The sequence below is a fragment of the Molothrus ater genome, chromosome 27 (genome assembly GCF_012460135.2).
Source record: "Molothrus ater isolate BHLD 08-10-18 breed brown headed cowbird chromosome 27, BPBGC_Mater_1.1, whole genome shotgun sequence".
NCBI classification, from domain to species: domain Eukaryota; kingdom Metazoa; phylum Chordata; class Aves; order Passeriformes; family Icteridae; genus Molothrus; species Molothrus ater.
This window is the reverse complement of record NC_050504.2, coordinates 3,474,638-3,501,136: the sequence shown is the minus strand read 5'-3', so window position 1 is coordinate 3,501,136 and position 26,499 is coordinate 3,474,638. Positions and strand designations below refer to the sequence as shown.

Below are 26,499 nucleotides of genomic sequence, written 5' to 3'. Positions count from 1 at the left end.
AGTGAAAATTTGAACTCCTAATGATCCTTGTGGCCTGTTACAATTGTTTCTATTTTAGAACAAGAGAACATTCTCCCTTGCTGCCATGGGGACTTTATTACCTAAAAGAGAACTATTTACACAGCCATCCAGTGGTGGGATGCTCAGAAGACTTTTATTAGATACGCAGAACTATTTACACAAGCATCCAGTGATGGCTGATCACAACACTCCTAGCTAAGGGGAACTATTTACAACGGCGAGCTCCGAGTTGAGCTGGTGAACAAGATGTCCATGGAGGAGCTGTGCTGGTAGTAGTGTTGCCTGGCGATGTATTCCATGACATTGGAGAGTCCTGGCACCACGCAGCAGCTGACGGCGCTGCGGGTGATGCCCATGCTGTGGGCATCGTACCACTCGTTGGTGTCCTCCTCGTAGCACTCGGTGGCCACGGTGGTGCTGAACCCATTGAAGCCCCCCACCACGAACAAGAGGCCGTCCATCACCTCAATGCCAAAGTTGCTGCGTGGGTTTAGCATGGAGGGCACGGCGTGCCAGGCGTTGGCGATGGGGTTGTACGCTTCCACGCTCTGCAGCCGGCTGTTCCCGTCAAACCCTCCGACCTGTCAATGCCAAAGGAACAGAGCTTGGAAAGGGGCCTTTCCTCAGGCAGGTCCTGGCAGGCACAGTGAGATGGGAACTGCTCCTGCCTCCCTGGCTGCAGTCTGAGTGTGGCAGAGAGCACCAGATCTCCGAGCATGGCTCTTGCTTATTGCTCCCTGCTCTCCGAGGAGCTTTCCAAAGCACTTTATGCAACTGTCAATTTTGACATTTCTCCAGAGGCTGGATGCAGTCCATGGAGAGGATAAACAATGGATGAGCAAGCCCAAGTCCCTGCTCTGTGCTGCTGATGCTGTTGGCAGCGGCAGAAATTATGTTCTTTGCTGCAGCTGCTTAAACATTGCCAAACACCCTTTTTATACTGAAAAGCGTGTGATGAGTGATAACATTCTCAGGAAGAGCATCAACCATTCTGGCTCTGACTTCCCTAAACCTCACAGAAGCACATGGCCACCCTGGAGGTGTGGGAGCTGCAGCCACCCAAAGGACTGCAGTGCTGGGTGGTGTTGGCCCTTACCGCGTACACCTGGTTCCCATACGCCATCACCCCAACTCCACTTCTCCTGCTGCTCATTGGGGCGATCTGGGACCACTGGTTTGTGGTGGGGTTGAACACTTCAGCTGAGCTGAGGCACTGATCACCATCAAACCCACCACAGATGTACACCTGGGGACAGGAGAGGTGGGAAAGTGTGAGTGGGGTGGTTAGACCCTTGGTAAGGAAACATGAATGGTGTAGCAGGATTTTTGGGGTGTTCTGTTTTAGAGTGGGAATGGTCTTGTCATCCTGGATTCAAAGTAGCAGCAGTGCAAAGAGTTGATGCCAGCAAGATTTCTACTCTTGGTTTTCCAAGCTGCATGAAGCAGACAGACCTGGTATTGCACCTACAGCCAGGAAAAGGGCTGTTGGACACCAGGCTGGCAGCAGCTCTGGAAGAGTTTTTGTACTCCTGGTTACTGCCACACCAGGCAGGCTGCTTTATATCTGCAGCTCCAGGATTTAGTGAACTGTTAGGAATTTTAGTGTTACAAATTTAGTGAAGGTTTATGTGAACTTTCTTCATGCTGCAACCCCAACTTCTCTTAGCTAGGGTTACTTTACCTTTCCATTCAGCGTGGTTGCGCTGGCGTCGCTCCTCTGCTCGTGCATGGGGGTGATCAGGGTCCACTGGTTGGTGTCTGGGTCATACCGCTCCGCTGTGTTGAGCCTCATGTACCCATCAAAGCCTCCCATGGCATAGATGAAGTTGTCCACAACGGTGACGCTGACGTAGCAGCGCCGTGAGTGCATGGGCGCTACCTGCTGCCACGTCTTCTGGAGCGGATCGAAGCGTTTGACGATGTTGAAATAATCCGTGCCATCGAATCCACCGATCACGTAGACGTGGCCTTTCAAATAAGCCGAGCCATGATAGGCAACAGGGCTCTCCTGCTCCCAGGGGATGTTCAGCCACTTGTCAGTGCGGCCGTCGTAGGTCTCGATGGCACTGGTGGCGCCGCCGCCGCTCCAGCCCCCGATGGCAAAGAGGATGGCGTAGGGCAGGCGCGGCCGGGTGAGGGGGTTGGCGTTGACTGAGGAACTCTGGCCGTAGGAGTTCAGGTCGTAGATTTCGGACAGGGCACTGATGATGAGATCTTTGCAGTTGGTGTTGTCTTTCACGTACTCGTGAGCTTTGACGTTGTTCATGAAGTAGTCGGATTGTAGGAGTGCCAGTCGAACCTGAAACAGGCAAGGAGGAGGTTGGAGTGCTGATACTTGTTGCGGTGTGATTTTTTCGTTTGCCCCAGATACCCCGGGTTTCTCCCTGAAGATTCCTTCCAGGTGTGTCAATCAATCCCTTCCACACCCTGACCCCTGCTGAGCACTGTCTGTCAGTCCTGGCATTCCAGAAGGGCCTCGAGTGATTGGCAGAATTCAAAAGATGCCCTCTACCCCTGGGGGGATATTGGGCCATCCAGGTGTCATTTGTCCCTTGAGACTTCCCCCTGTACCTGGTTGGTGGCTCCCTACCCCTTCCCTGCCCCTCTCCCCGGGGTTCAAAGGAGCAGCAACCACGGGCTCAGGGAGTTCTGTTGGAGCTGGTGCTGGATTCAGAGGCCTGAGGGCCAGAATAAAGCTCTGGATCCAAACCCTCCATCAGAACCGACTCCTTTCCTTCACCATGGCCTGAAAGCTTCTCTGCCAGAGGTAACCCCAAGGAGCAGCCCCTGTTATGGGGGGAAGCTCCATCCCAGCACCACCAGAGCTCCTGCAGGCCTGGACTTGTCCCCATGTGCCCAACTGCAGCATCCAGCCAGCCAAAAGTGTCTGTGGGGTGAAACACCACACACCCAGCCGGCCAAAAGTGTCTGTGGGGTGAAACACCACACACCCAGCCAGCCAAAAGTGTCTGTGGGGTGAAACACCACACACCCAGCCGGCCAAAAGTGTCTGTGGGGTGAAACACCACACACCCAGCCGGCCAAAAGTGTCTGTGGGGGGAAACACCACACACTCAGCCGGCCAAAAGTGTCTGTGGGGGGAAACACCACAGTGCCACTATTTGGTTCAGCAGCAAGGGTCAGACAAGCTCAGGCACATCCTGTCCAGCTATATTGGTAATTATTCCAACAGACACTGATGGTTTCACCCTTGGTAGCCTTTGGGGACAGCTCCAAAGCTGCGCTGCACCCACCTTGCTGAGCAAGCAGGCGATGTGCTGCCTCCTGTTCTGCGGGTCATGAGCGATCCACCTCAGCACAGCCTCAAACACGGCTTCTTCTCGCCGCACGTTAAGCTCATCCTTCTCAATGATGTGTGCCAGCTCCTCGGCAGAGAGGTCCAGGAACTCCTCGGACACCTGGGACACCTCCTCGAAGTGATGCAGGATGTACACGCAGGCAGCTGCGCGCAGGTCGGGGCAGTGGTAATAGTCAGTGAGTCTGCAAATGCCAATGCAATTCTCAAAGCACAGCCTGGAACTGAGGAACTCACAGCACAGGCTGACGATGCCCATGACATTGAACTGATCTGCTGCAGCCAGCAAACTCTCAACGTTGTCCTCTGTGATCGCTACTGTCCCGGTGTAGGCGTAATTGATGATGAGACCCATCATTTCAGCTGAAATGCCAGGGATTTGATAGACCATCTTGCCTGCGCTGTCCCAGTTGGTAAACAGAGTCCTGAAAACATGGTGTTGCTGTGTTAAACCCTGCCCCTGAATCCCCTGTGCTCCCCCTGCCCCCAGGGCACCAGTTTTGGCACTGGTAGGAGCCATTCTGGGAGGCCCCGAGGTTTATTGATTAATGTTTCACTTGCTGGTTGTTTGAAAAAGGAGACACAGCCTCTGGAGCATACCAGAGCTGCAGGCAGCAGGGCAGGGGGTTTCACCTGAGGGGAGCAGAGGGGCAGAATCCCCCCACTGCCTGCTGCCCATGCTGTGGGGGTGAGCCCAGGACAATGGGGGGTTTTTGGGAGCCAGTGCACACAGCCAGGCCGTGTTCAGCCTCTCACCCACCAGCACCCCAAGTCCTTCTCCCCACAGCTGCTCTCCATCCTTCACCCCCCAGCCCAGACTGACACTGGGGTGGGGTTTCCCCAACCCAGGTGCAGCACCAACACTTGGCCTTGGACCCCAGAGAGTCACAGGGTGTGGGGAAGGCAAAGCTGCCCCGTGGCAGCTGGGCCAGGCTCCAGCCCTGCACTGTGTCTGGGGCTCCGCTGACACCACTGCCAAGAGCCACTGATGTGTGCATTAATCCTGGTGTTCAGGGAGGTGTGAGGACTATGGGAAATCACCTGGTGAGAGGTTCAGGGCAGGTGGAAGTCCTGGGGAAGTGCTGGGGTGGGGTGACCTCAGTCAGAGCAGACTGTTTGTCCCCGTCCCCTTGTGTTTCAAGGACTGACCTGAAGTAGATACTGCAGCAAGAGAGGATGAGCTTGTGAGCCTTGAATTCCACCCCATCTACACTGATGATCACATCACAGAATCTCCCTTCCAGACGGAGTTCATTGGAGATGCTGCAACTCCTATCGCTCATCTTCCTCTCCATGGTGGAGGATGAATTTTTGCTAGGTGCCAAGCTACCCCGCACGTTGGAGCCAGAGGCAGTGGACCTTGCTGAGGTGTGTGGAGCACTCTGGTGTTGTCCCCAAACATCCAGCACTGAACCCCCTTGCTGATTCTGGACTGTGCCCCATAATGACATCACAGATGCAGGGGTGACCCAGGCCCAGCATTCTGTGGTTGCCCCCAGGCCTTGCTTCCCTACATCCCGGGTCATGCTGGCTCCTGCACCTGCACTGTCCTGGTGGAGCAGAGCCAGCCATGTGCTCGATCCCCTGGCAGCCCTTCAGGAATATTCCACTGCCCCCAAATGTGGGCATGAACCACTGCTGAAGTGCCTTGTGCCACCCAGGAGGAAGCTGAGGTACAGTCCAGCTCATGTCGGTGCTGTCACACACACTGTCCCTGCTGCTTTGTCACTGCTTTGTTGTGCCAGGGGAGGTTTAGGTTATATATTGGAAATGTTGGGATTTTTTTTCCCCCGAATGGCCTGTTTAGCCCTGCTTAGCCCTGCCGAGGGCAGTAGTGGTGGATCCTCATCCCTGGAGGGGTTTAAAAGTCTTGTGGATGTGTCATTTAGGGACATGAGTTACTGGTGGCTTTGGCAATGCTGGGGAATGGTTCTTAGAGGGTTTCTCCCCCCCAGCGTTCTGTGACTCAGCGCTCTCAATGTGTGTGGAGCGGTTCAGTGCCGGGAACCCTGCGGGCACGAACGGCGACTTTTCTTTTATTTTTTTTATTATTATTATTAAAAAATAGATCTATTTTTAACATATCTCGCCTTCCCGGCTCGTCGCGAGGGAAACGCAACCGCCGCTCGGAGCCGCAGCGGGGCGGAGCACGGGAGGATTCTCCGCTTCTGCGGCCGCAGCAACCACGGAACGCGGCCGGAACGCGGCCGGAGCCCCGCCCGCCGCCGCTGGGCCCCGTTCCGGTGCCGGGCCCCGTTCCGGTCCCGCCCCGCGGCTGCGCGGCCCGGAGCGAGCGGAGCGAGCGGAGATGGTGAGAGCGGGGCTGCGGGCCGGGCCAGCGGGACCCGCCGGGGCTCGGTGCCCCCGGAGCCGGGGGGAGCCCGGGGCGGCACCGAGCGGGGTCTCTGCCCGCAGGTGCCCGAGCTGGGGAAAGCCACGGTCCGGATCCGGCAGCCCGAGCGAGTGCGGGAGATCATCCAGGCTCTCCGGGAGCAGGGGGTGGCCAAACTGCAGGTACCGGCCCCGCTGGGCATCCATCGCCCCTGCTCTGTCCTGTCCTCAGCCGCCCCTTCCTCATCCCCTGGCCCCGCTGGGCATCGCCCCTGCTCTGTCCTTTGCTCAGCCGCCCTTTCCTCATCCTCCGGCCCCCTGGGCATTGCCCCTGCTCTGTCCTTTGCTCAGCCGTCCTTTCCTCATCCCCTGGCCCCGCTGTGCATCGCCCCTGCTCTGTCCTTTGCTCTGCCGCCCTTTCCTCATCCCCTGGCCCCGCTGGGCATCGTCCCTGCTCTGTCCTTTGCTCTGCCGCCCTTTCCTCATCCCCTGGCCCCATTGGGCATCGCCCCTGCTCTGTCCTTTGCCGCCCTTTCCTCGTCCCCCGGTCCCGGCCCGGCTTCTCCGAGCCTCGCGGGGCAGCGCCTGCGGCTGGAGAAGGAGAAGCCCCAGAGGAGAGGGAGTTCGGGGCTGGTGGCTCCCCCCGGACGGAGCTTTTGGCTCCCGGTTGTGAAACATGAACCGTGCGCCAGTCCCCAGCCCCCTGCTCCGCCCAGGCGGGTGAAGCCGCTCCTCGGTGCCGATAAGAGCTGCGGGCTTTGGGAGGGTGCCCACGGGACATTGGTGGTGCTGGATTCTCACGGGTGGCAGCACCTTGGGCTCGCTCTGATCAGTGCAGAATGCGCTGGGTCACGCAGGGATTTGGTTTTCTCCCCTCTTCCAGGTCATTTCTGACTTTGACATGACGCTGAGCAGGTTTGGTTGCAATGGCAGGCGCTGCCCCACATCTCACAGTGAGTGGAAGCCGTTGTTTTTATTGCTGCTGGTTCTGTTTGGTTTCTATGTCTGTATTTGATGTGGCTCCTGTCATCATCCCCTGTGCCCTCCTCTGCCAAGCCTGGCCACCCCATCCTGTCCTCCCCAACACAGGTCTGGGCCTCACTGCAGGAGCCAGGAGCCCGCTCCTGGGCTGGTGCCTTCATCCACTGCCCATGGGCACCAAGGCTGCTGCCAGGGGCTCAGGGTAGGGGCCAGGGGCTCAGAGTGGGAGCCACTGCCTTGGCACCCCACAACGAGCCTGTGCTCAGGTCACGGTGTCACCACAGCTTGTGCTGGGAAGAGCCAGCACTGAGACATAAGGGAGTTGCTGTAGAAATTCTGTTTATGATTCTGTGCTGCATCATTTTGTTTTCTTTGCAGATATCCTTGATACCAGCCGTGTTATCAGCGAGGATGGCAAGAAGAAGGTGGGTGCTGTGTGTAAGGCTTGGTGGCTGTTGTACCTGTCACTGGGAGGTCACAGTGGCTGCTGTGGCAGCTCTCCCACCTGTGGTGGCTGCCATGATGGAGTGAGAAAGTGTCCAGGCTGCATTGCAGCCAACTGTAACAGAGAAGTTAAAAAGGGAACTGGAATTTGCATGTGCAGCTGTGAGTGTTTCAGTTTGATAAGAGGAAGAAGGGGAGGGTTGTTTGTACCTGCAGCATTTGGGGTGAGGTGAGGGCCAGCCAGGCTTCTGAGAGTTCCAGGTATGCTCAGTGACAAGGTTTTGGTTGTGTTTAGGAAGAGCAATGCTCTGGAGAACTTCAGAAATGCTAGTTTTGTTTAGTTTCTTTAGACCTGATGTTCACTTTGTTCTTTTCCCTCTGTGTGACACTCCAGCTGAAGGATCTGCTCCACTATTACTATCCCATAGAAATAGATCCCAACCGGACCCTGGAAGAGAAACGTCCCCTCATGGTGGAGTGGTGAGTGCTGTTTGTGGTGATCTCAACCTTGTCCTGACAACCCCTTGTCCCTGAGGACTACAGGACATGGGGCTTGAGCCATCCCTGGCCTTGGCAGCGATCCCACAAGGTTTAATTGTTGTTTGTGACTGCTGAGGGCCTCTGCCTGGCAGCTCTGTCACTGCTGCCTTTCCCACATCAAACACAGGTGGACCAAAGCCCATGAGCTGCTGGTGCAGCAGAAGATCCACAAAAGTGACATAGCCCAGATTGTCAGAGAGTCAGAAGCAATGCTCAGGTACAGGCTGGGGATGTGGTGCTGAGGTGTGGGCACAGGGATGTGATGGTACAGGCTGGGGATGTGGTGCTGTGATGTGGGCACATGGGGATGTGGTGCTGAGGTGTGGGCACATGGGGATGTGATGCTGAGATTTGGGCTGGGGGATGTGGGCATCTTGGACACCTTGGCTGCCCACAGCCCTTCTCTCCTGCCCTTGTAGCCAGTGCTTTGCTCACTGCTCTCCAGCCATGTGCCAGCCTCCCTTGCTCACTCCCTGGGACTGAGTTGTGACGAAGTCAGAGCACAAGACACAGCCTGAGCTCACTCCTTGGCTGCAGGCTGCTCCCTTCCTGCTCTGAAACCACTGCCCCTCTCTTGGGCCTTGGCAAGGGGCAGCTGAGGGGCTGGTGCTGGGCACAGCTCCCCATTTGCAGGGCAGGGTGCAGCTCCCTGCTTCCAGCAGAGCTGTGTTCTTTGCACTGGAGCTGCCAAGCCTTATGCAGGCCCTTGGCTCAGCAGCAGATCTCACCCACAGCACAAAAATGTTGTGCTAGAACTCATTGCTAAAGCTGATCTGGCAGCTGTGGCCCTAAGGGAGCTGGGCTCTGCAGCCAGGTTGCTGCCAGCCTCAGGGAGGAGATGGCTTTTCATGAGCCAAGTTCTGCTTCTACATGGAATTGTGCCCTGGCAGACTGGGGCAGCCAGAGGTTGTTCTGATCGTCCTCCCAAGCAGTCTGACCTGTTCACATCTCCCACTCCCGTGGGTGTGTGTGGGCAGGCTGTGCCCTGTGCCCCTGCTGTGCCCAGGGGGTGCCAGGCAAAAGGCTGGAGTGCTGCATGCTCCCACAAGCACCCACCCAGCTGCAGCCCCCAGAGCTCTGGGGCTCTGCACAGGGAAGGCCATGCCTGTGCTGGTGCCACAGAGCGCTCGTGCTGCCTGCAGAGCTTCCCTGTGTGATTCTGTTTGGGCAGTGCTGGGCAGGAGCAGGAGCTGGGCTGAGCCTGCTGCCAGCACAGGGCACCACTGTGAGCTGGTAACACAGCCCTGTGCAATGCTGCTCTAGGGATGGCTTCAAGGAGTTCTTTGATCAGCTGCATAAGAACAACATCCCCCTGTTCATCTTCTCTGCTGGGGTTGGGGACATCCTGGAGGAGATCATCCGTCAGGCCAACGTCTTCTACCCCAATGTCAACGTGGTGTCCAACTACATGGCCTTCAGTGATGAGGTGAGTTCTTGCCTTGCACCTGTGTGCTGAGTGGATGAGCAGAGTGGGGTGGTGTGGTATTTTCTGGGTCCCCTGTTGGAGGGGGAAATGATGAATCTGAGTCCAATATTCTTAGGGAGCCAATATTCTTAGAGGGCTAATTTATATTATATTATATTATATTATATTATATTATATTATATTATATTATATTATATTATATTATATTATATTATATTATATTATATTATATTATATTATATTATATTATATTATATTATATTATATTTATTATATTATATTTATTATATTATATTATATTATATTATATCATATCATATCATATCATATCATATCATATCATATATTACATTATATCATATCATATTTTATTATATTATGCTATACTAAAAAATACAGAGAAATCTATATCTACATCTATACTAAACAATAGAGAAAGGATACTGACAGAAGGCTTAACAAGATATTAATTAAAAACTCATGACTCTTTTTTCAGAGTCTGACACAGCCTGACTGTGATTGGTCATTAAGTTAAAACAATTCTCATGTTGGATAAACCATCTTCAAACTACATTCCAGAGCAGCAAAACACAGGAGAAACAAATGAGATAATATTGTTTTCCTTTTTCTCTGAGGCTTCTCAGCTTCCCAGGAGAAGAAATCCTGGTGAAGGGATTTTTCCAGAAAATGTGACAGTGACAGTGTGGGGCTGGGGCTGAGGACTGGGATGTGATTAACAGTGGCACCATGGGGTTAAGAGCTGTCTGTCTGTCTGTCCCCTGTGCTCAGGGAGTCCTCACACACTTCAAGGGGCCCCTCATCCACACCTACAACAAGAACAACTCCGTGCTGCAGGGCACAGGGTACTTCCAGCAGCTGAGCACCAGGACGAGCATCATCCTGCTGGGGGACTCCATGGGTGACCTGACCATGGCAGATGGTGTTCCCAGCGTGGAGAACATCCTCAAGATTGGCTTTCTCAATGACAAGGTGGGTGAGAGGAGCAGTTTAGTGCTTCCCTAGCAGCCTTCCCTAGGTGCCAGCAGGGAGGGGCAGGAGGCTGCCCCAGTGATTTGGGTATGTGAGAGATTTGTATGAGCTCCTGTGGGGTGTGCAGAGGGACCTGGGGGTGTCTGCTGAGCTCCTGCTGTGTCTGGGAAATGCTCAGGGTAATTATTGACCCCTTTTTGGTCATCCTGACCCTCAGCTGCTGGTTGTTCTGGCAGGTGGAAGAGAGGAGGAAGAAGTACCTGGACTCCTATGACATTGTGCTGGAGAGTGATGAGACCATGGACGTGGTGAACGGGATCCTGCGGTACCTCCTGGCTGAGACATGAGCTGGGGACACTGTCCCAGCTCCAGCCACACAGCAGGCACTGGGCAGGGAATGTCCTGCCCAGGACACAGCTGGAGGGGGCTGCTGCTGCTGGCTGGGCTCCATCCTGGCCTCACTGAAGCCCCCAGCCAGCCCTGGAGCAGGAGAGGTGAGGTGGAGGAAGCTTCTCCTCTCCCTTTACCCCAGCTCTGCCTGGCTCTGCAGTTCCCCACCCAGACTGACTCTGTCCTGCTCAGGCTTCACCCCACTGGGAATTCACCCCTGCCACCTCCTGAGGCCACCTCAAACCATTCCATGTTTCAGACAGAGATGTTCTGTGCTGTTCATTCCCCCCTCATGAGGGTGGAATGGAGATAATTTACCATGGGCTGAGGACAGACCCAGCTCAGATGTGTCACTGTGCTCCTGGCTAAGAAAACAAGTCTCTCTCTTGTCCTGTTTTCTCTGGGCTTCAAAGCTCTGGGGCTGACTCTGGTGGCCCCTGGGCTGGTGTGGCCATCACATCACCCAGCCCCACATTCCCCACGCACACCAGCAGCTCTCTGGCCTCGTGTCTCAGCTCACCCGTCCTTCTAGCACCAGTACAGCTCTTACTGTGGAAATGAAACCTTTTCCAGCCGTCCCTGAAGGCCCCAGAGCTCGGCTGCTGCTGCTGCCCAAAGCCAGGAGTGAGTTTGTGTGCCAGGGATCAGGAGAGGAGGGGTGGGAATGGCAGAATTCCATTCCAAGGAGGGAGAGGCCAACGGCAGAATTTTGAGTTTTAAACAATGTTTTACCTGACCATGTTCGTGTAATAAATTTCTGGGTTGATCCTGGGCTCTCAGAGCAGCAATAGGAAAAAGACCATTTTATTACTGTATAACCTCTGGTTATGTGGGACTTTGGGAAGAGCAGATTTGTTCTGTTTTGGAATAAAAACACAATTGGCTAAAGCTGGGTCACGAGTGGTTTGTAGCCAGCACTGAGGGGCTGGAGCTGCTCTGTTCCCTTGGCTGGCACTGGCAGCTGCTCCCCATCCCCATCCCACCAGAGCCCCTCAGCCCTCACTGGGTGCTGGAGCAAAGCCCTGTTGGCTTTGGTGGAGGACCCCAGGTGGGAATTTTGGTTTCTCCTGCCAGAGCCAGTGGATGTTGGAGCCTGGGATCCCCCTGGGTGAAGCTGGGCCCTGTGCCTGTACCCCAACACATGGGAATTTTTCATGGCAAAGAAACCAAACACAGTCAAACTCCTTGGAAACCTGGAGGAATGATTTATTTGGTGCAAGGCAGAGTCCCTGTTTGAGGGGTTCACTCTGCACTGCTGTGCTCCTGCATTCCTTCTGTCCCTGTCCAGGACAGACTGCAGAGGTTTTGAGAGCTGTGCTGGTCCAGCAGAGGGACCTGAGCACTGTGACCTGCATTTAGGCATGGAAATTAAACAGCTCTGATCTGTCTCAGTCACTGGGGGCTGGGAGGTGGGGAGGGTGTGAAGGGGGACAGTGCTGCTCCCTGAGGGCTGGGGAATGAGGGTCTGTGCCCTTCTCCCAGCTGATGAGGGGTTTGCCAGGTCCCGCAGTTCCAGATTTTGGGGACAGCAGATGCCTGCAGAGTTCACCCTGGGAACCTGAGCCCTCTTCAGCCTCTTGTCCCAGGGAGGATGGCAGCAGGGGCAGAGCAGGGAAGGGGACAAAAGCCTTCTCTTCCTTCTCTCTAAAGAACTTTAAGTGTGTATATAAAAAACCCAATCCCCAACCCTAAACTACAAAAAAGGGGTGGAAGTGAGGGGGACCCCCCCCTGCAGCACAGCCAGGTGAGGGGCTGGAGTTGGACCTGCAGTCACTGGTGGAGGGTGAAGGGGCTTAGGGAGGGGACAGCTTCTTGTCTGGATTTAGTAGCTGGGGGCTGAGTTTTCCTGCTCAGGAGAACACATCAAAATACCCTCAGTTAATAAGAGGTGAAAATGAAAACCCAACCGCCTGCAGGACTGGGGGGGGGCAGGAGCAGGTCCCAGGGTGGGAGAGCAGCCATGACATGGCAAGGATGAGTCCTGTCTCCAGAACAGCAGGGACTGCCCCTCAGAGCTCCTCATGAATCTTCTCCTGGTCCTCATCCGACTTGAGCTTCAGCTCCTCGGGTGTGATCTTCCCGTCCTGGTTGCGGTCCTGGTTCTGGAACATGTCAGCAATGACTTTCTCTGGGTCAGAGCTGGGCATCAGGCGGCCTTTCCCCTCTGCCACCTGGGTCTTGATGAAGGTGGAGAACTGCAGAGGGGAGAGGGAACAGACGCTGCTTGGCTCTGCACAGCCAGCACCAGGCAGGGCAGGGAGAGCACAGCCCATGCCAAGGACAGGGAGCAGAGGCTGCCCTTGGGGACGCTGCCCACACCCAGCAGCAATGCTTTTTACTGGGGTGATCTTCCTGCAGAGCTCTGCAGGCTCCCAAGTGCCCTGCAAGTGCTGCTGCCCAGGGTGGGGTCCCCTGTGCCCCCATTTCCTCCGGCACCCAATCACCTCTTCAGCAGGGATCCCCCCGTCCTTGTTGAGGTCCATCTGCTCGTACAGGTTGGCTGGTGGCTCCCCATGCCAGATGAAGAGGTAGCCCTCAGGAACCCCCTCCTCCATGGAGATCAGCTCCACCTCGAAGCGCAGCACGGCGCTGCCAGGCACCCCCCGGGCTGGAAACACAGCAGAGGCAAAGCCCTGAGCCCCACAGCCCTGGCACGGTGAGGGGTGGTGGAGCCCAGCCCAGCAAGGCTGAACAACTCAGTTTGCTTTGCCCACATCAGCTGACGCTCCCCCGTCACAGACATCTTTTATGAAAAACCCTTTCCTTAGGATTTTCCCTCCTGAGAAGCTGAGAGGCCTCGGAACAAAATGTAACCCATGGTTATCTGCTGCTGTGGAATGCAACAGGTGGGTCTTTGATTAGCCCATGTTAGTTGTTTCTAATTAATGGCCAATCACAGCCCAGCTGGCTCAGACAGAGAGTCCGAGCCACAAACCTTTGTTATCATTCTTTCTTTTCCTATTCTTAGCCAGCCTTCTGATGAAATCCTTTCTTCTATTCTTTTAGCACAGTTTTAATATAATATATATCATAAAGTAATAAATCAAGCCTTCTGAAACATGGAGTCAGATCCTCATCTCTCCCCTCATCCTCAGACCCCTGTGGACACAGTCACATTCCCCTACCTCCACTCTCCCCGTGGCCCAGGTGTGGGGGCACGATGAGCACCCTTCTCTCCCCTGCACACATGTCCAGCAGGCCACTGTTGAGCCCCTCAATCACCTTGTTGGCCCCCAGAGTCACCTCCTGGGGCTTCTCGTAGTCATGGCTGCAGGAGGCACAGGGGAAACAGGTGAGAAAAGTGGGGCAGCCCTGAAACCCCAACCCCCTTCCACCCCAGAATCCCACATCCTCCATCCTGGCGTGCCGTGAAGTTCCACCCCCTCCATGGAGCCACATCCATCCCTCTGTGTCCCTTGAACCCTCCTGCTGTCCATCCCTCTGTGTCCCTGGAACCCTCCTGCTGTCCATCCCTCTGTGTCCCTTGAACCCTCCTGCTGTCCATCCCTCTGTGTCCCTCCTGCTGTCCATCCCTCTGTGTCCCTTGAACCTTCCTGCTGTCCATCCCTCTGTGTCCCTCCTGCTGTCCATCCCTCTGTGTCCCTGGAACCCTCCTGCTGTCCATCCCTCTGTGTCCCTTGAACCCTCCTGCTGTCCATCCCTCTGTGTCCCTTGAACCCTCCTGCTGCCCTGTGGCCAATCTGCCCGTCCCAGGTCCTGGTGCCTGTCACCCCCAGCCCAGTGCCAGCCAGGATTTGTCCCCAGCAAGGACGGGGATGCTCTGGGGGCACTCACGAGGAGAAAAGCCGGGTGCCATCCAGCAGGGAGCAGTTGTAGTGGTAGCGCACGAAGTCGCGGTGGCGGCTGGTGACATTGCAGCCCTCGGGCCGGAACACGGTCTCGATCTCCACCGGGTCCGCGGGGTTGTGGAAGTCGATGATGTGCACATCAAAGATGAGCACGGCTGAGCCGGGAATTTTATCCCCTGGAAGAGGAGGATGAGGAGAGCGCTGCAGGGCTGGTGAAGCCTCTCCCTGCCTCTTCCCACACCCCTTTGTCACAGACATATTTTATGAAAAATCCTTTTGTTAGGATTTTTTCTCCTGAGAAGCTGAGAGGCCTCAGAAACGAAATGTAAACAATAATTATCTGCTGCTGTGGAATGAAATAGGTGCATCTGTGATTGGTCTCATGTGGTTGTTTTTAATTAATGGCCAATCCCAGTCCAGCTGTATCAGGCTCTCTGGTCAGTCACAAGATTTTGTTACCATTCCTTTCTATTCCTTGCAAGCCTTCTGATGAAATCCTTTCTTCTATTCTTTTCGTATAGTTTTAATACATCATTTTCTTTTAATACAGTATCTATCATAAAATAATATATCATCCTTCTGAAACATGGAGTCAAGATTCTCATCTCTTCCCTCATCCTGGGACCCCTGTGAGCACCACCACACGCCTTGTTGTGCCCCCAGAGCACCTCAGAGCCCACAGGTGTCCCTCAGAGCGCTGTGCACGTTTACCTGCACCGTTCTCCCCGTAAGCCAGGTGTGGGGGGATGACCACTCGCCGGTGCTCTCCCACGCAGACGCCCTGCAGCCCCTGATCCATGCCAGGGATGATGTAGCCCTTCCCAATGTAGGTGTTGTAGGTCTGATTGCGGGAGTAACTGCAGCGAGAGAACCCCCAGCACCATCGATCCATCAATGCCCCCAGCCCTACACCCCAACCCAGCCTCTCCTGCTTGCCCAGGAAACAAACCTTGCTCCAAGAGACGAAACAAACAGATATTGGGTTTTTTAGCCTATTTCATGCCCATTGTCCCCTTGCTGAGGTTGGCTCAGCAGGAGAGTCGGAGGCACTCTGCCTGTCCTTGGGGCAGTGTTATCCTTTTATACTAAAAACTACGTGTGCAATATTTACAATTACTTCCCAATACCTATCACCAATGGTAGACAGTGAGCGTCTACTCTAAACCAATCCAAAAGTGCCACCATCACAGCAGAAGATGGAGGCCAAGAAGAAGGAGAAAGGCTGGACACGCCCAGATTCCTCCATCTTGCCCCCTGAACCTTCATTCTAAAAACCCTCAAAAATCTATTTTTCACCCAGTGATGAATTCACTATCGTTCTACTTAAACTTTCGTGGCTTGTAATTCTTCATATAAGGTTGGTAATTGTTTTTTCCAAGGGCTAAATCAAAGGCACAGGGGTCTTGGTCTCTGTGCCAAGGTCTCTGAGCCCCCCTGGGCAGGGTCTCGAGTCCTCCAGGGCAGCCAGAGGAATTTCCTGGGTTCCAACATCCCCTCTCCAGCCTTTCTCTGCAGCCAGGAGAGGACATCAGGGTCTCTCCCTACACGGCCACTTCCTCCCACACCTGGAGTCAAAGAGGGTCTCATCCATGAGTGTCCCATCCCACACCTGGAGTCAAAGATTGTCCCATCCATGAGTGTCCCATCCCACACCTGGAGTCAAAGAGGGTCCCATCCATGAGTGTCCCATCCCACACCTGGAGTCAAGAGGGTCTCATCCATGAGTGTCCCATCCCACACCTGGAGTCAAAGATTGTCCCATCCATGAGTGTCCCATCCCACACCTGGAGTCAAAGAGGGTCCCATCCATGAGTGTCCCGTTGTAGTGGTAGCGGACAAAGTCCCCGGTCACAGCCCGGCGCTTGCAGGTCTCTGGCACCTCCAGGTGCTCCAGGGAGACACCATCCTTGGGATTGTGGAAATCCACCAGCAGCACGCTGAACACCAGCGACGCCTGCGGTGGGATCACCGTCCCTGGGAGAGGAAAGAGCTCAGCATGAAGGAGGGTCCTACACCAGGGGGCTCTGCTCAGAGCTGGCAAGGAATGGGCTGGCAGCAAGGGGTGCTGCCTGGCTCACCGTAGCCCTTCTCCCCATAGGCCAGGAACGGGGGGATGATGATGCTCCTCTTCTCCCCAGCGCACATCCCCAGCAGCCCCTGGTCCATGCCCTTGATCAGCCACCCTGTGCCCACGTAGGTGTCATAGGTGCTGCCCTTGCTGTAGCTGGTGGTGGATAATGAGGATGAGGATGGCTCTGGGGCCACACCAGCAGCCCCAGGCAGAGCAGGGCTGTGCCAGAGGCTGGTTTGGGGGGTCATGGAGCTGCACCAGCCCTGCTAGGGAGCAGGACAGGGTGAGGCTGCTCCCACTGTGTGCCCAGGCTGGTGTCCCTGTGTCCCAGCCACCCAAGTGGCCCAGTGTGGAGGCAGAGGGTGCATCCCAGGTGCCCTGAGGCCAGGGGGCATCCCAGTGGCCCTACCTGGAGTCGAAGGGGGTCCCATCCAGCAGAGTGCCGTTGTAGTGGTACCGCACAAAGTCTGAGTTCTCCACCGTGCGGTTGCAGCGCTGGGGTTTGGACAGGGTGGTGATCTGCAGCTTGTCATTCTTGTTCCAGATGTCCAGCATGACCACATCGAAGTACAGCGTGGCATCTGGGGGGATCAGCCCCGCTAAAGGGGCAGCAGCAAGGACAGAGCACCTTCAGTGGGGCCAACACCGAGCCCAGGCCAGCCATGGGCTCTGCCCCCTGAACCCACTGCTGGAGACCCAGCACAGCCCAGCTGGGGGCAGGACCCCCCATTCCCAGGCTGTCACTGTCACGTTTTCTGGAAAAATCCCTTCACCAGGATTTCTTCTCCTGGGAAGCTGAGAAGCCTCAGAGAAAATGAAAACAATATTATCCCATTTGCTTCTCCTGCGTTTTGCTGCTTTGGAATGTGGTTTGAAGATTTTTTTATCCAACATGTGAATTGTTTTGACTTAATGACCAATCACAGTCAAGCTGTGTTGGGACTCTGAGGAGTCAGGAGTTTTTAATTAATATCTTGTTAAGCCTTCTGTCAGTATCCTTTCTCTATTATTTAGCATAGTGTAATATAGTATAATGTAATATAATGTAATGTAGTATAGTATAATGTAATGTTATAGTATAATGTAATATAATGATAATGTAATGTAATGTATATAATATATAAATTGTGTAATATATGGTCTAATATGATATAATATATATCATATCATATATCACATCATATCATATCATATCATATCATAATAAATTGACCTTCTAAGAACATGGAGTCCGATCCATCATTTCCTTCCTGCCATGGGAAACACCACACCAGGGAAGCCCCACTTCAGCACCCCTCGCCCTGGCCATGGAGCCACCCTTAGGCCACATCTTCCAGGGGACCCCTGGAGCCCTGTCCCTGCCCCTGGGGGCTTTTCTCCCCGAGCCCCCCGTGCCAGGGCCCCTTACCCACGCCGATGCTGCCGTAGCCCAGGTGGGGTGGCACGATGAGGTGACGCCGCTCGTTGATGCACATGCCCTGCAGCCCCCGGTCCATGCCCGTGATCAGCCGCCCAACGCCCACCACACCGGCCACTGTGGCCCCTCTGTCGTAGCTGGGGCAAAGGGACAGAGCCATCAGAGCTGAGAAAAGGGATGAAGCTCCCAGAGCTGCCAGTGCAGGTCTCACATCACAGCCTGTGAGTCCCTGTGTTGCAGGCAGAGCCCATAGGTCAAAAATGCGGATGCTGGAGGGCTCAATCTCATGCTGCTGGAGGGCAGCTGGTCAGGATTTCAGCCCCAGAAGCCATCCAGACCCTCCCCAGATCTCACCCACTCAGCTGGGCTGGAGGCTGGCAGCTCTGGGGCTTCCTGCTGCTTCCAAATCATTTTGTACCTGGCACATTGGAGCTTTACACAGTGATGAGGAAAGATGACGTCCCGGCCTCATTTTTAAACTGCAAATTTGTTTTTATTTTTAAACCCTAAAATACTCCAAGAAACTACTGGGGCAGCAGATGTCCTCTTGACAGAGAATTCTTTTAGCAGTGAGGCTCCCACTGCAGTTAATTTCTCCCCCATTGACGCTCACAAGAAAGATAAGACACGTTAAACTGTGAACCCCCTTTGCTTTCCAGAGCTCCAAAACAACACCTGCCTGGGAAACTTTGATTGCTATGTGGCTCCAGTTATTCCTGTGTCCCCAGTGCTCCTTCCTGCACATGGTGCTGCAAACCAGGGGCTGCCCCAACCCCGATTCCCAGCCAGCATGAGCGGAGCAGGGGGCCAAGGAGCTCTGAGGCCAGCAGAGCAAAGCCTCTGGTATAATGAAGGGTTTTGCTGCTGCCACGTCTCAAAGTGCTTCAAGCATTTCCCTGCCTGTGCAGCACATGCACATACGTGTTCCTGCGTGCACAGCGTGCCAATTAGGGCCAAATTAGCACAGGCTATCCCACAGCTCTGTGGACTGAGGGGGTGCAGGCTCCCCAAAGGGCTGGGAGCTCCTGTGGGACCTGTCTGGGGGGCTGCAGCCTGGGCTGGGGGTTCGCTTCAGGCTGACGCGTGTGCAGGCTCCTGAGCTACCCCAGCGCCCACCGAAACCCCTCCTCGGCTCCAAGCCGGGCGTTGTCTCTGTCCTGGGGCTGGGGAAGGCATGCGGGGTCTCCAGGCTGCCTGCCCGCCCCGGATCGCGGGCTGGGGGCTGGGGGAGGCATGCAGGGTCCCGCCGCAGCTGCCCCCCGCATGCAGCCGCCACGGAGCCGCGGGCGATACCTGGAGTCAAACTTTTTGCCATCTTTAAAGGTCCCATTGTAGTGGTAGCGAATGAAATCCCCCATCTGCGCCTCCCGCAGGCAGATTTTGGGAATATAGTATCTGTCTATCACCACGTCTTCCAAGGGGCCGGGGTCGCCCAGCGCCGGGGCCCCCAAGACGCCCAGGAGGAGGAGGAGGAGGAGGAGGAGGCAGCAGCGGCTGCCCGGGGCCATGGCCATGGCGCTGGGGCTGAGGCGGCGGAAGGGAAGGAGGAAGGAGGGGGGTTCAGGACGCCCCTTTCCTGCCCGGGACGCCCCTTTGCCTTCTCTTCCCCTCCGCCCGCCCAGCCCGGCCCGCCTGGAATTTCTGTAGACGTGTCCGGGCCCCGCCGCGCTCCCCCCGCCGCGCCGGGAGCTGACACCGCGGCACGGAGCGATCCACGGCGGCAGGGGTTATTCTCTTCCCCTCTTTTGTTTTTCCTCTTCGTTTTCCCCCCCTCCTTTATTTATTTCTCTTCTTCCCTCCTTTCCCCCTTTTCCTCTTTTTTTTACTCTCCTATTTTTTCCTCCTCCCTCTCATTATTTCATTATTTACTCTCTCTCTCTCTTTTTTTTTTCTCCTTGGGCAGTTCCTCCTCCGTGCGGCTGCAGGCCCAGCCCGGCCCTGCCCTGCCCCAGGTCCTAGCGCTGCTCTGCCTCCTCCTCCTCCTCTTCTTCCTTCTGCCCCTGCCAGCTCATTGCACCCGGCCCAAGATGCTGCTGCTCAGTCCCAGCAGCTCGGGAGAGTAAATAAAAGGAATTAAGTGTTTTAATAACGAGTCTGCTGCTGGCAGAGCCTTCACTCAAGAATGTGAAATTCTCCCAGCAGTCCTTCCCAGATAAACACAGCCTCAAACTCTCACAAAGGCATTGCCCACACATCCCTGCTCCCCCAAATCCATCGGCAAGAAACAGTTCCTGCGGCAAGAACCTTTGCTGAGTGCCAGGTGGGAAATGCAACAGGCTGTGCACCCAAACCCAAATCCCAGCCCAGCTCCTCTGAGGCTCAGTGCTACCAGTGAGAGAAACAGCTCCAGCCAAGAACCGTCAGCTCCCCTAGCTCAGCCCCGGGGGGGTTTGCAGCCCCCCAGCACACCCCACACCGGGGCCAGCACCGTCAGCACGGCTCGGAGCAGCCTGGGGGGACACGTGGCTCCCCCGATGGCGCTGGGACACGGCCTCACTGTGCCCAGGGAGTGCTGACAGGGGTGGTGGCACCACAGCCGCACCCTCCGCTCCGCAGGGAGCAACCTCAGCATTGTCCTGGCTGCTGCCCCGCGCAGTGACATCCCTCAGTGCCACCGTCCAGCCAGCGACAAAGCGCTGGGTTTGGGCCGGGGCCACTGCGGCCGTGCCGAGGCCTGGCACGGGACAGCTCTGGGGCCGGGATCTGGCACGGCACAGGGCGTGTGGCCTCGGGCTTGGCACGGGCCAGCGGCGGGGACACCTCCGGCCACCGCCGGCCTGGAGAATGCGCCCGCGCACGGTGCTGCTGAGGAACCTCGCTCTGCGCATCCCCCGCGCATCCCCCGCGGGGCCGGCGGAGCCGCACTAAGACCCTGCGCGCCCGCCACGCACCGCCCATCCCCGCTGCCCGCCCCCTGCGCGGGGCCCGGCGTGGAGCGCTGCGCGGGCCGGTGCGCGGAGCTGTACGCGGGGCTGTGGCGGGGCTGTGCGCGGGTAGTACGCGGGGCAGTGCGCGGGGCGGTGCGCGGGGCGGTGCGCCGGGCGGTGCGCGGGGCTGTGTGCGGGCAGTACGCGGGGCGGTGCGCGGGGCAGTGCGCGGGCAGTGCGCGGGGCGGTGCGCGGGCAGTGCGCGGGCAGTGCGCGGGGCAGTGCGCGGGGCTGTGCGCGGGGCTGTGCGCGGGGCGGTGCGCGGGACGGTGCGCGGGCAGTGCGCAGGCTGTACGCGGGTAGTGCGCGGAGCTGTGAGCGGGGCGGTGCGCGGGCAGTGCGCGGGGCGGTGCGCGGGCAGTGCGCGGGCCGGTGCGCGGAGCTGTGAGCGGGGCAGTGCGCGGGGCGGTGCGCGGAGCTGTGAGCGGGGCAGTGCGCGGGAAGTGCGCGGCAGCGGCGATGGGCGGCGCGGTGCCGGTAGCGGTGCCGGTAGCGCGGGCGCTGCTGGCGGCGCTGGCGGCGGGGCTGTGCGCGGCGCAGTACGAGCAGTACAGCGTGCGCGGCTTCCCCGCGGCCGCGCTGGAGCCGCTGCAGAGCGCCTACGAGCGGGCGCTGGAGCAGTACGCGGACGCGCAGTGGGCGGAGAGCGCTCAGGGGCTGGAGGCCAGCCTGCGGCTCCACAGGCTGCTGCGGGACAGCGAGGCGCATTGCCACCGCCGCTGCGCCGGGGAGCCCCCTCCCGCCGGGGACGGGCCCGCCGGGGAGCGGGAGTGGGAGCGGGAGCTGCGGCTCTTCGGGCGGCTGCTGCTCCGAGCCGGCTGCCTGCGAGCCTGCAAGCGGGAGCTGCCCGTGTTCCAGCTGCGCTACCCGCCGGCGCAGACCCTGCGCGACTTCCAGCGCCGCCAGCCCTACCAGTACCTGCACTACGCGCTCTTCAAGGTGAGGCGGTGCAAATGGAAGGGGGAAGGGGTGGGACGGTCCTGCTCCTCCATCCTGCACCACCGATCTTTCCATTCCATCCTGCCCCCTGACTGGGCACACCCCTTCCCGGGTCTCATCTGTGTCACCTCCTCTTTGACACCTCCATTCTGCATGCCCATCCTGTGCTCCCCATCCTACACTGTCAGGCTCCGATCTGCCCACCCTGAACCCCACTCCCGTCTATCTGTGCCCCACTCCATCCTGCACCCTGCTGTCAGGTGCCTCCCCTTTCCTTCCCTCCCCATCTGGCATCCCCCACCAGCTCCTCCATACTGTCCCTGAGCCGTGGCACGTCAGCATCATCTGGGACACATCAGGCAGCACGACTGGGGGGCCCCTGTGGTTGTGTCCCTCTGTCCCACCTTGTGTCGCCCTGGTGGCCCAAGGTCTCCCTGGACAGGCAGAGAGCACACAGGGGCTGCCCCAGCCTGAGGGGCCTGAGCTGGAGGGTGCAGTGCCTCTGTGGTTGTGGTGGGACACGTGTCTGGATGCTTTGTAAGAAAGAAGGACTTGCTCAGCTTCACAGTGCAAACGTGGAGGAGGTTTTGGGGAAGGAGGTTTCATAAGGCACCCCCCTCGGGTGGCCATGTGCTGGCCAGAGTGGCTCTGGCAGGGGACAGTCCCTGGTCAGGGTCTGGTCCCTGGCACCTTCCACTGCTGGTGCTGTTTTAGCACTCAGCACTGCAGCCCCACTCACCTGGCAGTGGTGAGGGACTGCCTGGCTTCGTCCTTAATGCCTTTTCCTCTTGCTGCTCTGGCCCAAACCCATTTCATGGATGGGTCATTCAAACCACCTTCCCTCCCTGCTCACTCCCCTGAAGCTGCAACCCGAGAGCCCATAAAGCAGCAGGGGCAGCAGCCAGGTCTGATGGCAGTGCTGGAGAGGAGCTGATGTGTGGGTCAAACCCACAGCATGTGGATCCTCCTCACACCACGTGGATCCTCCTCACACCACGTGGATCACTCCTGGCTGGATATGGGAGCCCATGAGAGGCTGAGCTGCCCCTGTGGCCACCACGGGCACAGCCAGGAGGTTGGTGTGGCTGGAGTTACCTGCAATGTCCATGCTCCTAGACCCTGTCTGTCCATCACAGCCAGTGGATGATTGTGCACTGTGGGTTCAGGGCTGTTCCCCACAAGGATCATCCCTCTGTCCTGTAGCCCAGGGGTCTGGCTGGGTGCTGAGGCCCCCTTGGCTGCGCTGTGGCTTCAGGCTGCCCTGCAGCAGGTCTCTGCACCTCCCTCCACAGTCAAACAAGATCGAGAAAGCCGTGTCTGCTGCCCACACCTTCCTGCAGAAAAACCCCAAGCATGAGATGACCTTGAGGTACCTGAACTACTACAGGACCATGCTGGATGTGGATGAATACCTGGTCGACCTGGAAGCTCGGCCCTATGAGGTGAGGAGGGGATGGGGCTGGGGCAGGACAGGGGCTCCCCAGGGCTCAAAGCCCACCTGGTGCTGCCAAACCCCGAGGGGAGCAGCTCTCCCTCACTGAGCCGGGGTGCTTGCAGCCGGTATTTGTGCGGGCAGTGAAGCTGTACAACGGTGGGGATTTCCGGAGCAGCGCAGCCGACATGGAGCAGGCTCTGGCCGAGTACTACAAGGCCTATGAGGACTGTCTGGCCGGCTGTGAGGGCGCCTACGAGCTCCAGGAGTTCAAGGATTTCTACCCTGCCATCGCAGGTAGTGGAGGGCTGGGGGATGGCAGATTTGGGGTGGTGATCAGGGCTGCAACACTCAACATCTCCCCCCCCAGACCACTTTGTGAGCGTGCTGCAGTGCAAGGTGGACTGCGAGACCGAGCTCACCCCCAACGTGGGCGGCTACTTCGTGGAGAAATTCGTGGCCACCATGTACCACTACCTACAATTCGCTTACTACAAGCGTGAGTGCGGCGGGGAGCGGGGGGCTGTGCGTGCCCTGGGGGCACCCTGGGGTGCTGTGTGCCCTGTCAGGGGTGTCACCCCGTGTCAGCTGGCTCTGCTCCCCGCAGTGAACGACGTGCAGGACGCTGTGCGCAGCGTCTCCAGCTACATGCTCTTCGACCCGGGGGACACGGTGATGCAGCAGAACCTGGTCTATTACCGCTTCCACCGCGAGCGCTGGCGCCTCCGTGAGGAAGACTTCGAGCCACGGCCGGTGAGGACCCCCCCAGCCCCCCATCCTGTGGGCCTGCACTGCCCAGGGAGGGTCTGACCCAGCCCCTCTCCCCCTGGGTGCCCAGGAAGCCGTGAGGTACCACAACCAGACGGCCGCTCAGAAGAGATGCTGGAGTTCGCCCGGCAGTACCTGCAGGATGATGATGATGAGGTACCTGATGTGGGGTGCAGGGTGGTGTGTGTGGGGGTGTGACCCCCCCAAACAGCCCTGGAGCCGACTGCAGGTGAGGCTGCTGAGCTCCTCTGCCTCCTCCTGTGCTGCAGATGGAGGTGGATGGTGCTGAGGGGCTGGAGGTGCTGGACCTGCCCTCTGATGGCGAGTTTGAGGGTGAAGGTGACTACGAGGAGGGATTCTTCTCAGAGTGGTGGCAGGAACCCAAGACCAAAGGAGACAAAGATGACCAAGGTCTGGGGGTCATGCTATAGGGCAGGGGGGCTGCTGCCCACACCCCTGGTGCCACCAAACTCTCCTTGTTTGCAGAGATCCTATGATGAGCCAGGTGAAGGGGGAGCCAGCACCGACTGAGCTGGATGGTGGTGGCTCTGCGATGCCATCTTGGGGACATCAGGCTTCGGGCTCCTCCCAGCCACCGGTAGAAACTCAGACTCATGGGGAGGGGCCAATCCTGCCCAGCATCCTGCAGCAGGGCTGCCTTTGCCACCGGGATGTCTGCTGGCACAGCCCAATTCCCATCAGTGGAACACCAGCAGCCCTGAACGTCCCTGCCTGCCCAGGAGCCTGGGCCACCCCTGTCCCCAGTGCCCCAGGAGCCCTGACCAGCAGTGATGCCCCACAGCACTGGGGATTTCTGTGTCCCCTCAGCTACTCCCCAGGATCTGTGGATGATGCACCAGGATCGACCCCAATGTTGTCCTGATGGGCTTGGGAGGCTGCCCCTACTCTGGGAGCAGTGCACGATGCTGCTGGAGCTGCTCCTGCCCCTTCCTGAGGCTCCTGCTCCTGTTCCTCCAGCCTCCCAGGCAATCTGCCAGCTCCCCTTGGACTCCCCAGCCTGGTGCTACAGGGGGCTCCTGGTGTGTCACCTCCCTGTGTCACCACGGGGTGAGGCTGAGGTGCCCATGCCCTGCCCGTGCCTTGAATTTTTGCCACACCAGCCCTCTCTAGCCTTAAGCTCCGTTAATTTAAGATTTCCCCTCTTGCACAGTTGCTCTTTTTATATATTTACTGGTGCTGAACTTTTAATAAAATCCAGACTGGTCTTTTCAAGGCTGCCTCCACCTTCCATGTGCTGCCACCATGGGATCCAGGAGCTCACGGTAGGAGAGGCTCTGCTGTGGGAGAGGAAGGGATGAGTTCAGGCCTGGATGTCCCCACAGATGACCTGGGGGAACTTGTGGGGACCCATGGAGGCCATGACAGCTCCTGTGAGGCTCTGGGTTCCATGAGGGGGACCCCAAAAGGGATCCATGACTCCCCCATTGAGGCTGTCAGGTGAGGCAGGAGGGGAGCTGCAGGGGGCTGGAGGGAAGCATGTCCTACCCCATGTGGGTCTTTGGGGTGTGATATCCATGAGCTGATGGTTGTTTTGGGGTGTGATATCCATGAGCTGATGGTTGTTTTGGGGTGCAGCACTGTGACATTGCTCCTTGGGGATGCTCCTGGATCAGAGGGTGCAGCCTGCATCCCCCCATGGAGGTGGGGGTGGCAGGGTGGGGTGACCTCCTGCGTTTTGGGGCCCGCTGGGGTTCTCTGTTGGTGCCCACAAACCTGTGCCAGTCCTGGGCACGAGGCACAGGGCAGTGTGTGGCTGCTCACTCCTCCCTGCCGTGTTCCCTCCTGCTCCGCGTGGAAATTGGCTACGAGGACTGAAACTGAGAGGCTGAATCACAGCGTTGGCCCCGGGGGAGGGAAGGGATGGGAATGGAAGGAAGAGGGTGGCAAGAGGCTGCCAGCACCCCACCCTGCCCTGCCTGGAACCCCTGCTCACCGAGGCTTTTCCAGCTCTGCAGGGTAGGGGGCAGGGGCTGAGCCCCCAGACCTGTGGGCAAAGCTCAGGGCTGGGGGAGGCAGCGCTGGGAGGGGGCACCCGCTGCACCCTGCGCCGGGACGGGGCTGTCCTGTCACCTGGGAGGAGCTGCGTTTGTCACCGATGGGTCACAGCCACCTCGGGAGGGGAGCGCCACCCGGCTGGGGTGTGGCCGGCGGCCCAAGCAGAGGATGAGCGGGGAGCGCAGCCCAGCGCTGGCCCCGCAGCCCGGGGGACAAAGACCTGCGGATCTTCCCGACAGCTGGGCGAGGGTGGCACTGGGGCCTCCGCCCTGCTCTGACACACTCCTGGGCACCGTGTCCCCTGCTCAGCCCCAGCTCCTCCCTCCTGCTGATCTACGGGCACCAGGCAAAGCCCCTCGCAGCCGTGGGGTGCCCGGGGTCCCTGTCCTGCTCCCACCTGCAGCCGCTGGATGTGCATCCATCACTCCTGGCAGTGCCAGGCAGGAGCAGCAGCTCTGGGAGCGGCGGCGTGAGCCAGGCAGTGGCGGTGACCTGAGCATGGCCACCGTCCTGTCCCCCATGGCCACCGTCCTGTCCCCCAGGACACAGCGTGGAGCTGCGGGGCAGTGCCAGGGGTGCAGAGATGGGATGCACAGTGACTGATTGGGGACATGGAAGTGGCATGCAGGGGATGCAGGGGCACGGCTGCAGGAAGCTGGGTCACACCGTGGCGCTTCCCTG

The 26,499-nt window shown here is 57.8% G+C and overlaps 4 protein-coding genes across 4 annotated transcripts; 2 read left to right on the top strand and 2 right to left on the bottom strand.

Annotated features, from left to right (window-relative positions):
• Positions 1-230: 230 nt before the first annotated feature.
• Positions 231-4,668, bottom strand: KLHL10 (kelch like family member 10). Its single transcript, XM_036398664.1, has 5 exons — positions 4,487-4,668; positions 3,276-3,762; positions 1,703-2,320; positions 1,118-1,267; positions 231-602 (listed from the first exon to the last, which is right to left on the bottom strand). The coding sequence occupies exons 1-5, from the start codon at positions 4,630-4,632 to the stop codon at positions 231-233; spliced, it is 1,773 nt and encodes a 590-aa protein (XP_036254557.1). The 5' UTR covers positions 4,633-4,668.
• On the top strand, positions 4,631-11,327 carry NT5C3B (5'-nucleotidase, cytosolic IIIB). Its single transcript, XM_036399105.2, has 11 exons — positions 4,631-4,705; positions 4,837-4,909; positions 5,518-5,648; positions 5,753-5,851; positions 6,552-6,621; positions 7,028-7,074; positions 7,488-7,573; positions 7,761-7,850; positions 8,897-9,059; positions 9,849-10,049; positions 10,286-11,327. Exons 1-11 carry the CDS (start codon positions 4,631-4,633, stop codon positions 10,394-10,396), a joined length of 1,146 nt encoding a protein of 381 aa, XP_036254998.2. The 3' UTR covers positions 10,397-11,327.
• Positions 11,328-11,621: 294 nt separating this feature from the next.
• FKBP10 (FKBP prolyl isomerase 10) lies at positions 11,622-19,250 on the bottom strand. The gene is made up of 10 exons (XM_036398849.1): positions 19,030-19,250; positions 17,728-17,873; positions 16,729-16,918; positions 16,327-16,472; positions 16,033-16,222; positions 14,960-15,105; positions 14,235-14,424; positions 13,565-13,707; positions 12,884-13,047; positions 11,622-12,634 (listed from the first exon to the last, which is right to left on the bottom strand). The coding sequence occupies exons 1-10, from the start codon at positions 19,248-19,250 to the stop codon at positions 12,449-12,451; spliced, it is 1,722 nt and encodes a 573-aa protein (XP_036254742.1). The 3' UTR covers positions 11,622-12,448.
• A 1,872-nt stretch (positions 19,251-21,122) lies between these two features.
• P3H4 (prolyl 3-hydroxylase family member 4 (inactive)) lies at positions 21,123-25,035 on the top strand. Its single transcript, XM_036398850.1, is given in 9 exon segments — positions 21,123-21,602; positions 22,895-23,044; positions 23,160-23,331; positions 23,405-23,533; positions 23,642-23,787; positions 23,873-23,909; positions 23,912-23,958; positions 24,072-24,213; positions 24,289-25,035. Coding segments are annotated over 9 exon segments (1,314 nt in total). The 3' UTR covers positions 24,300-25,035.
• The last annotated feature ends 1,464 nt before the right edge of the window (positions 25,036-26,499 follow it).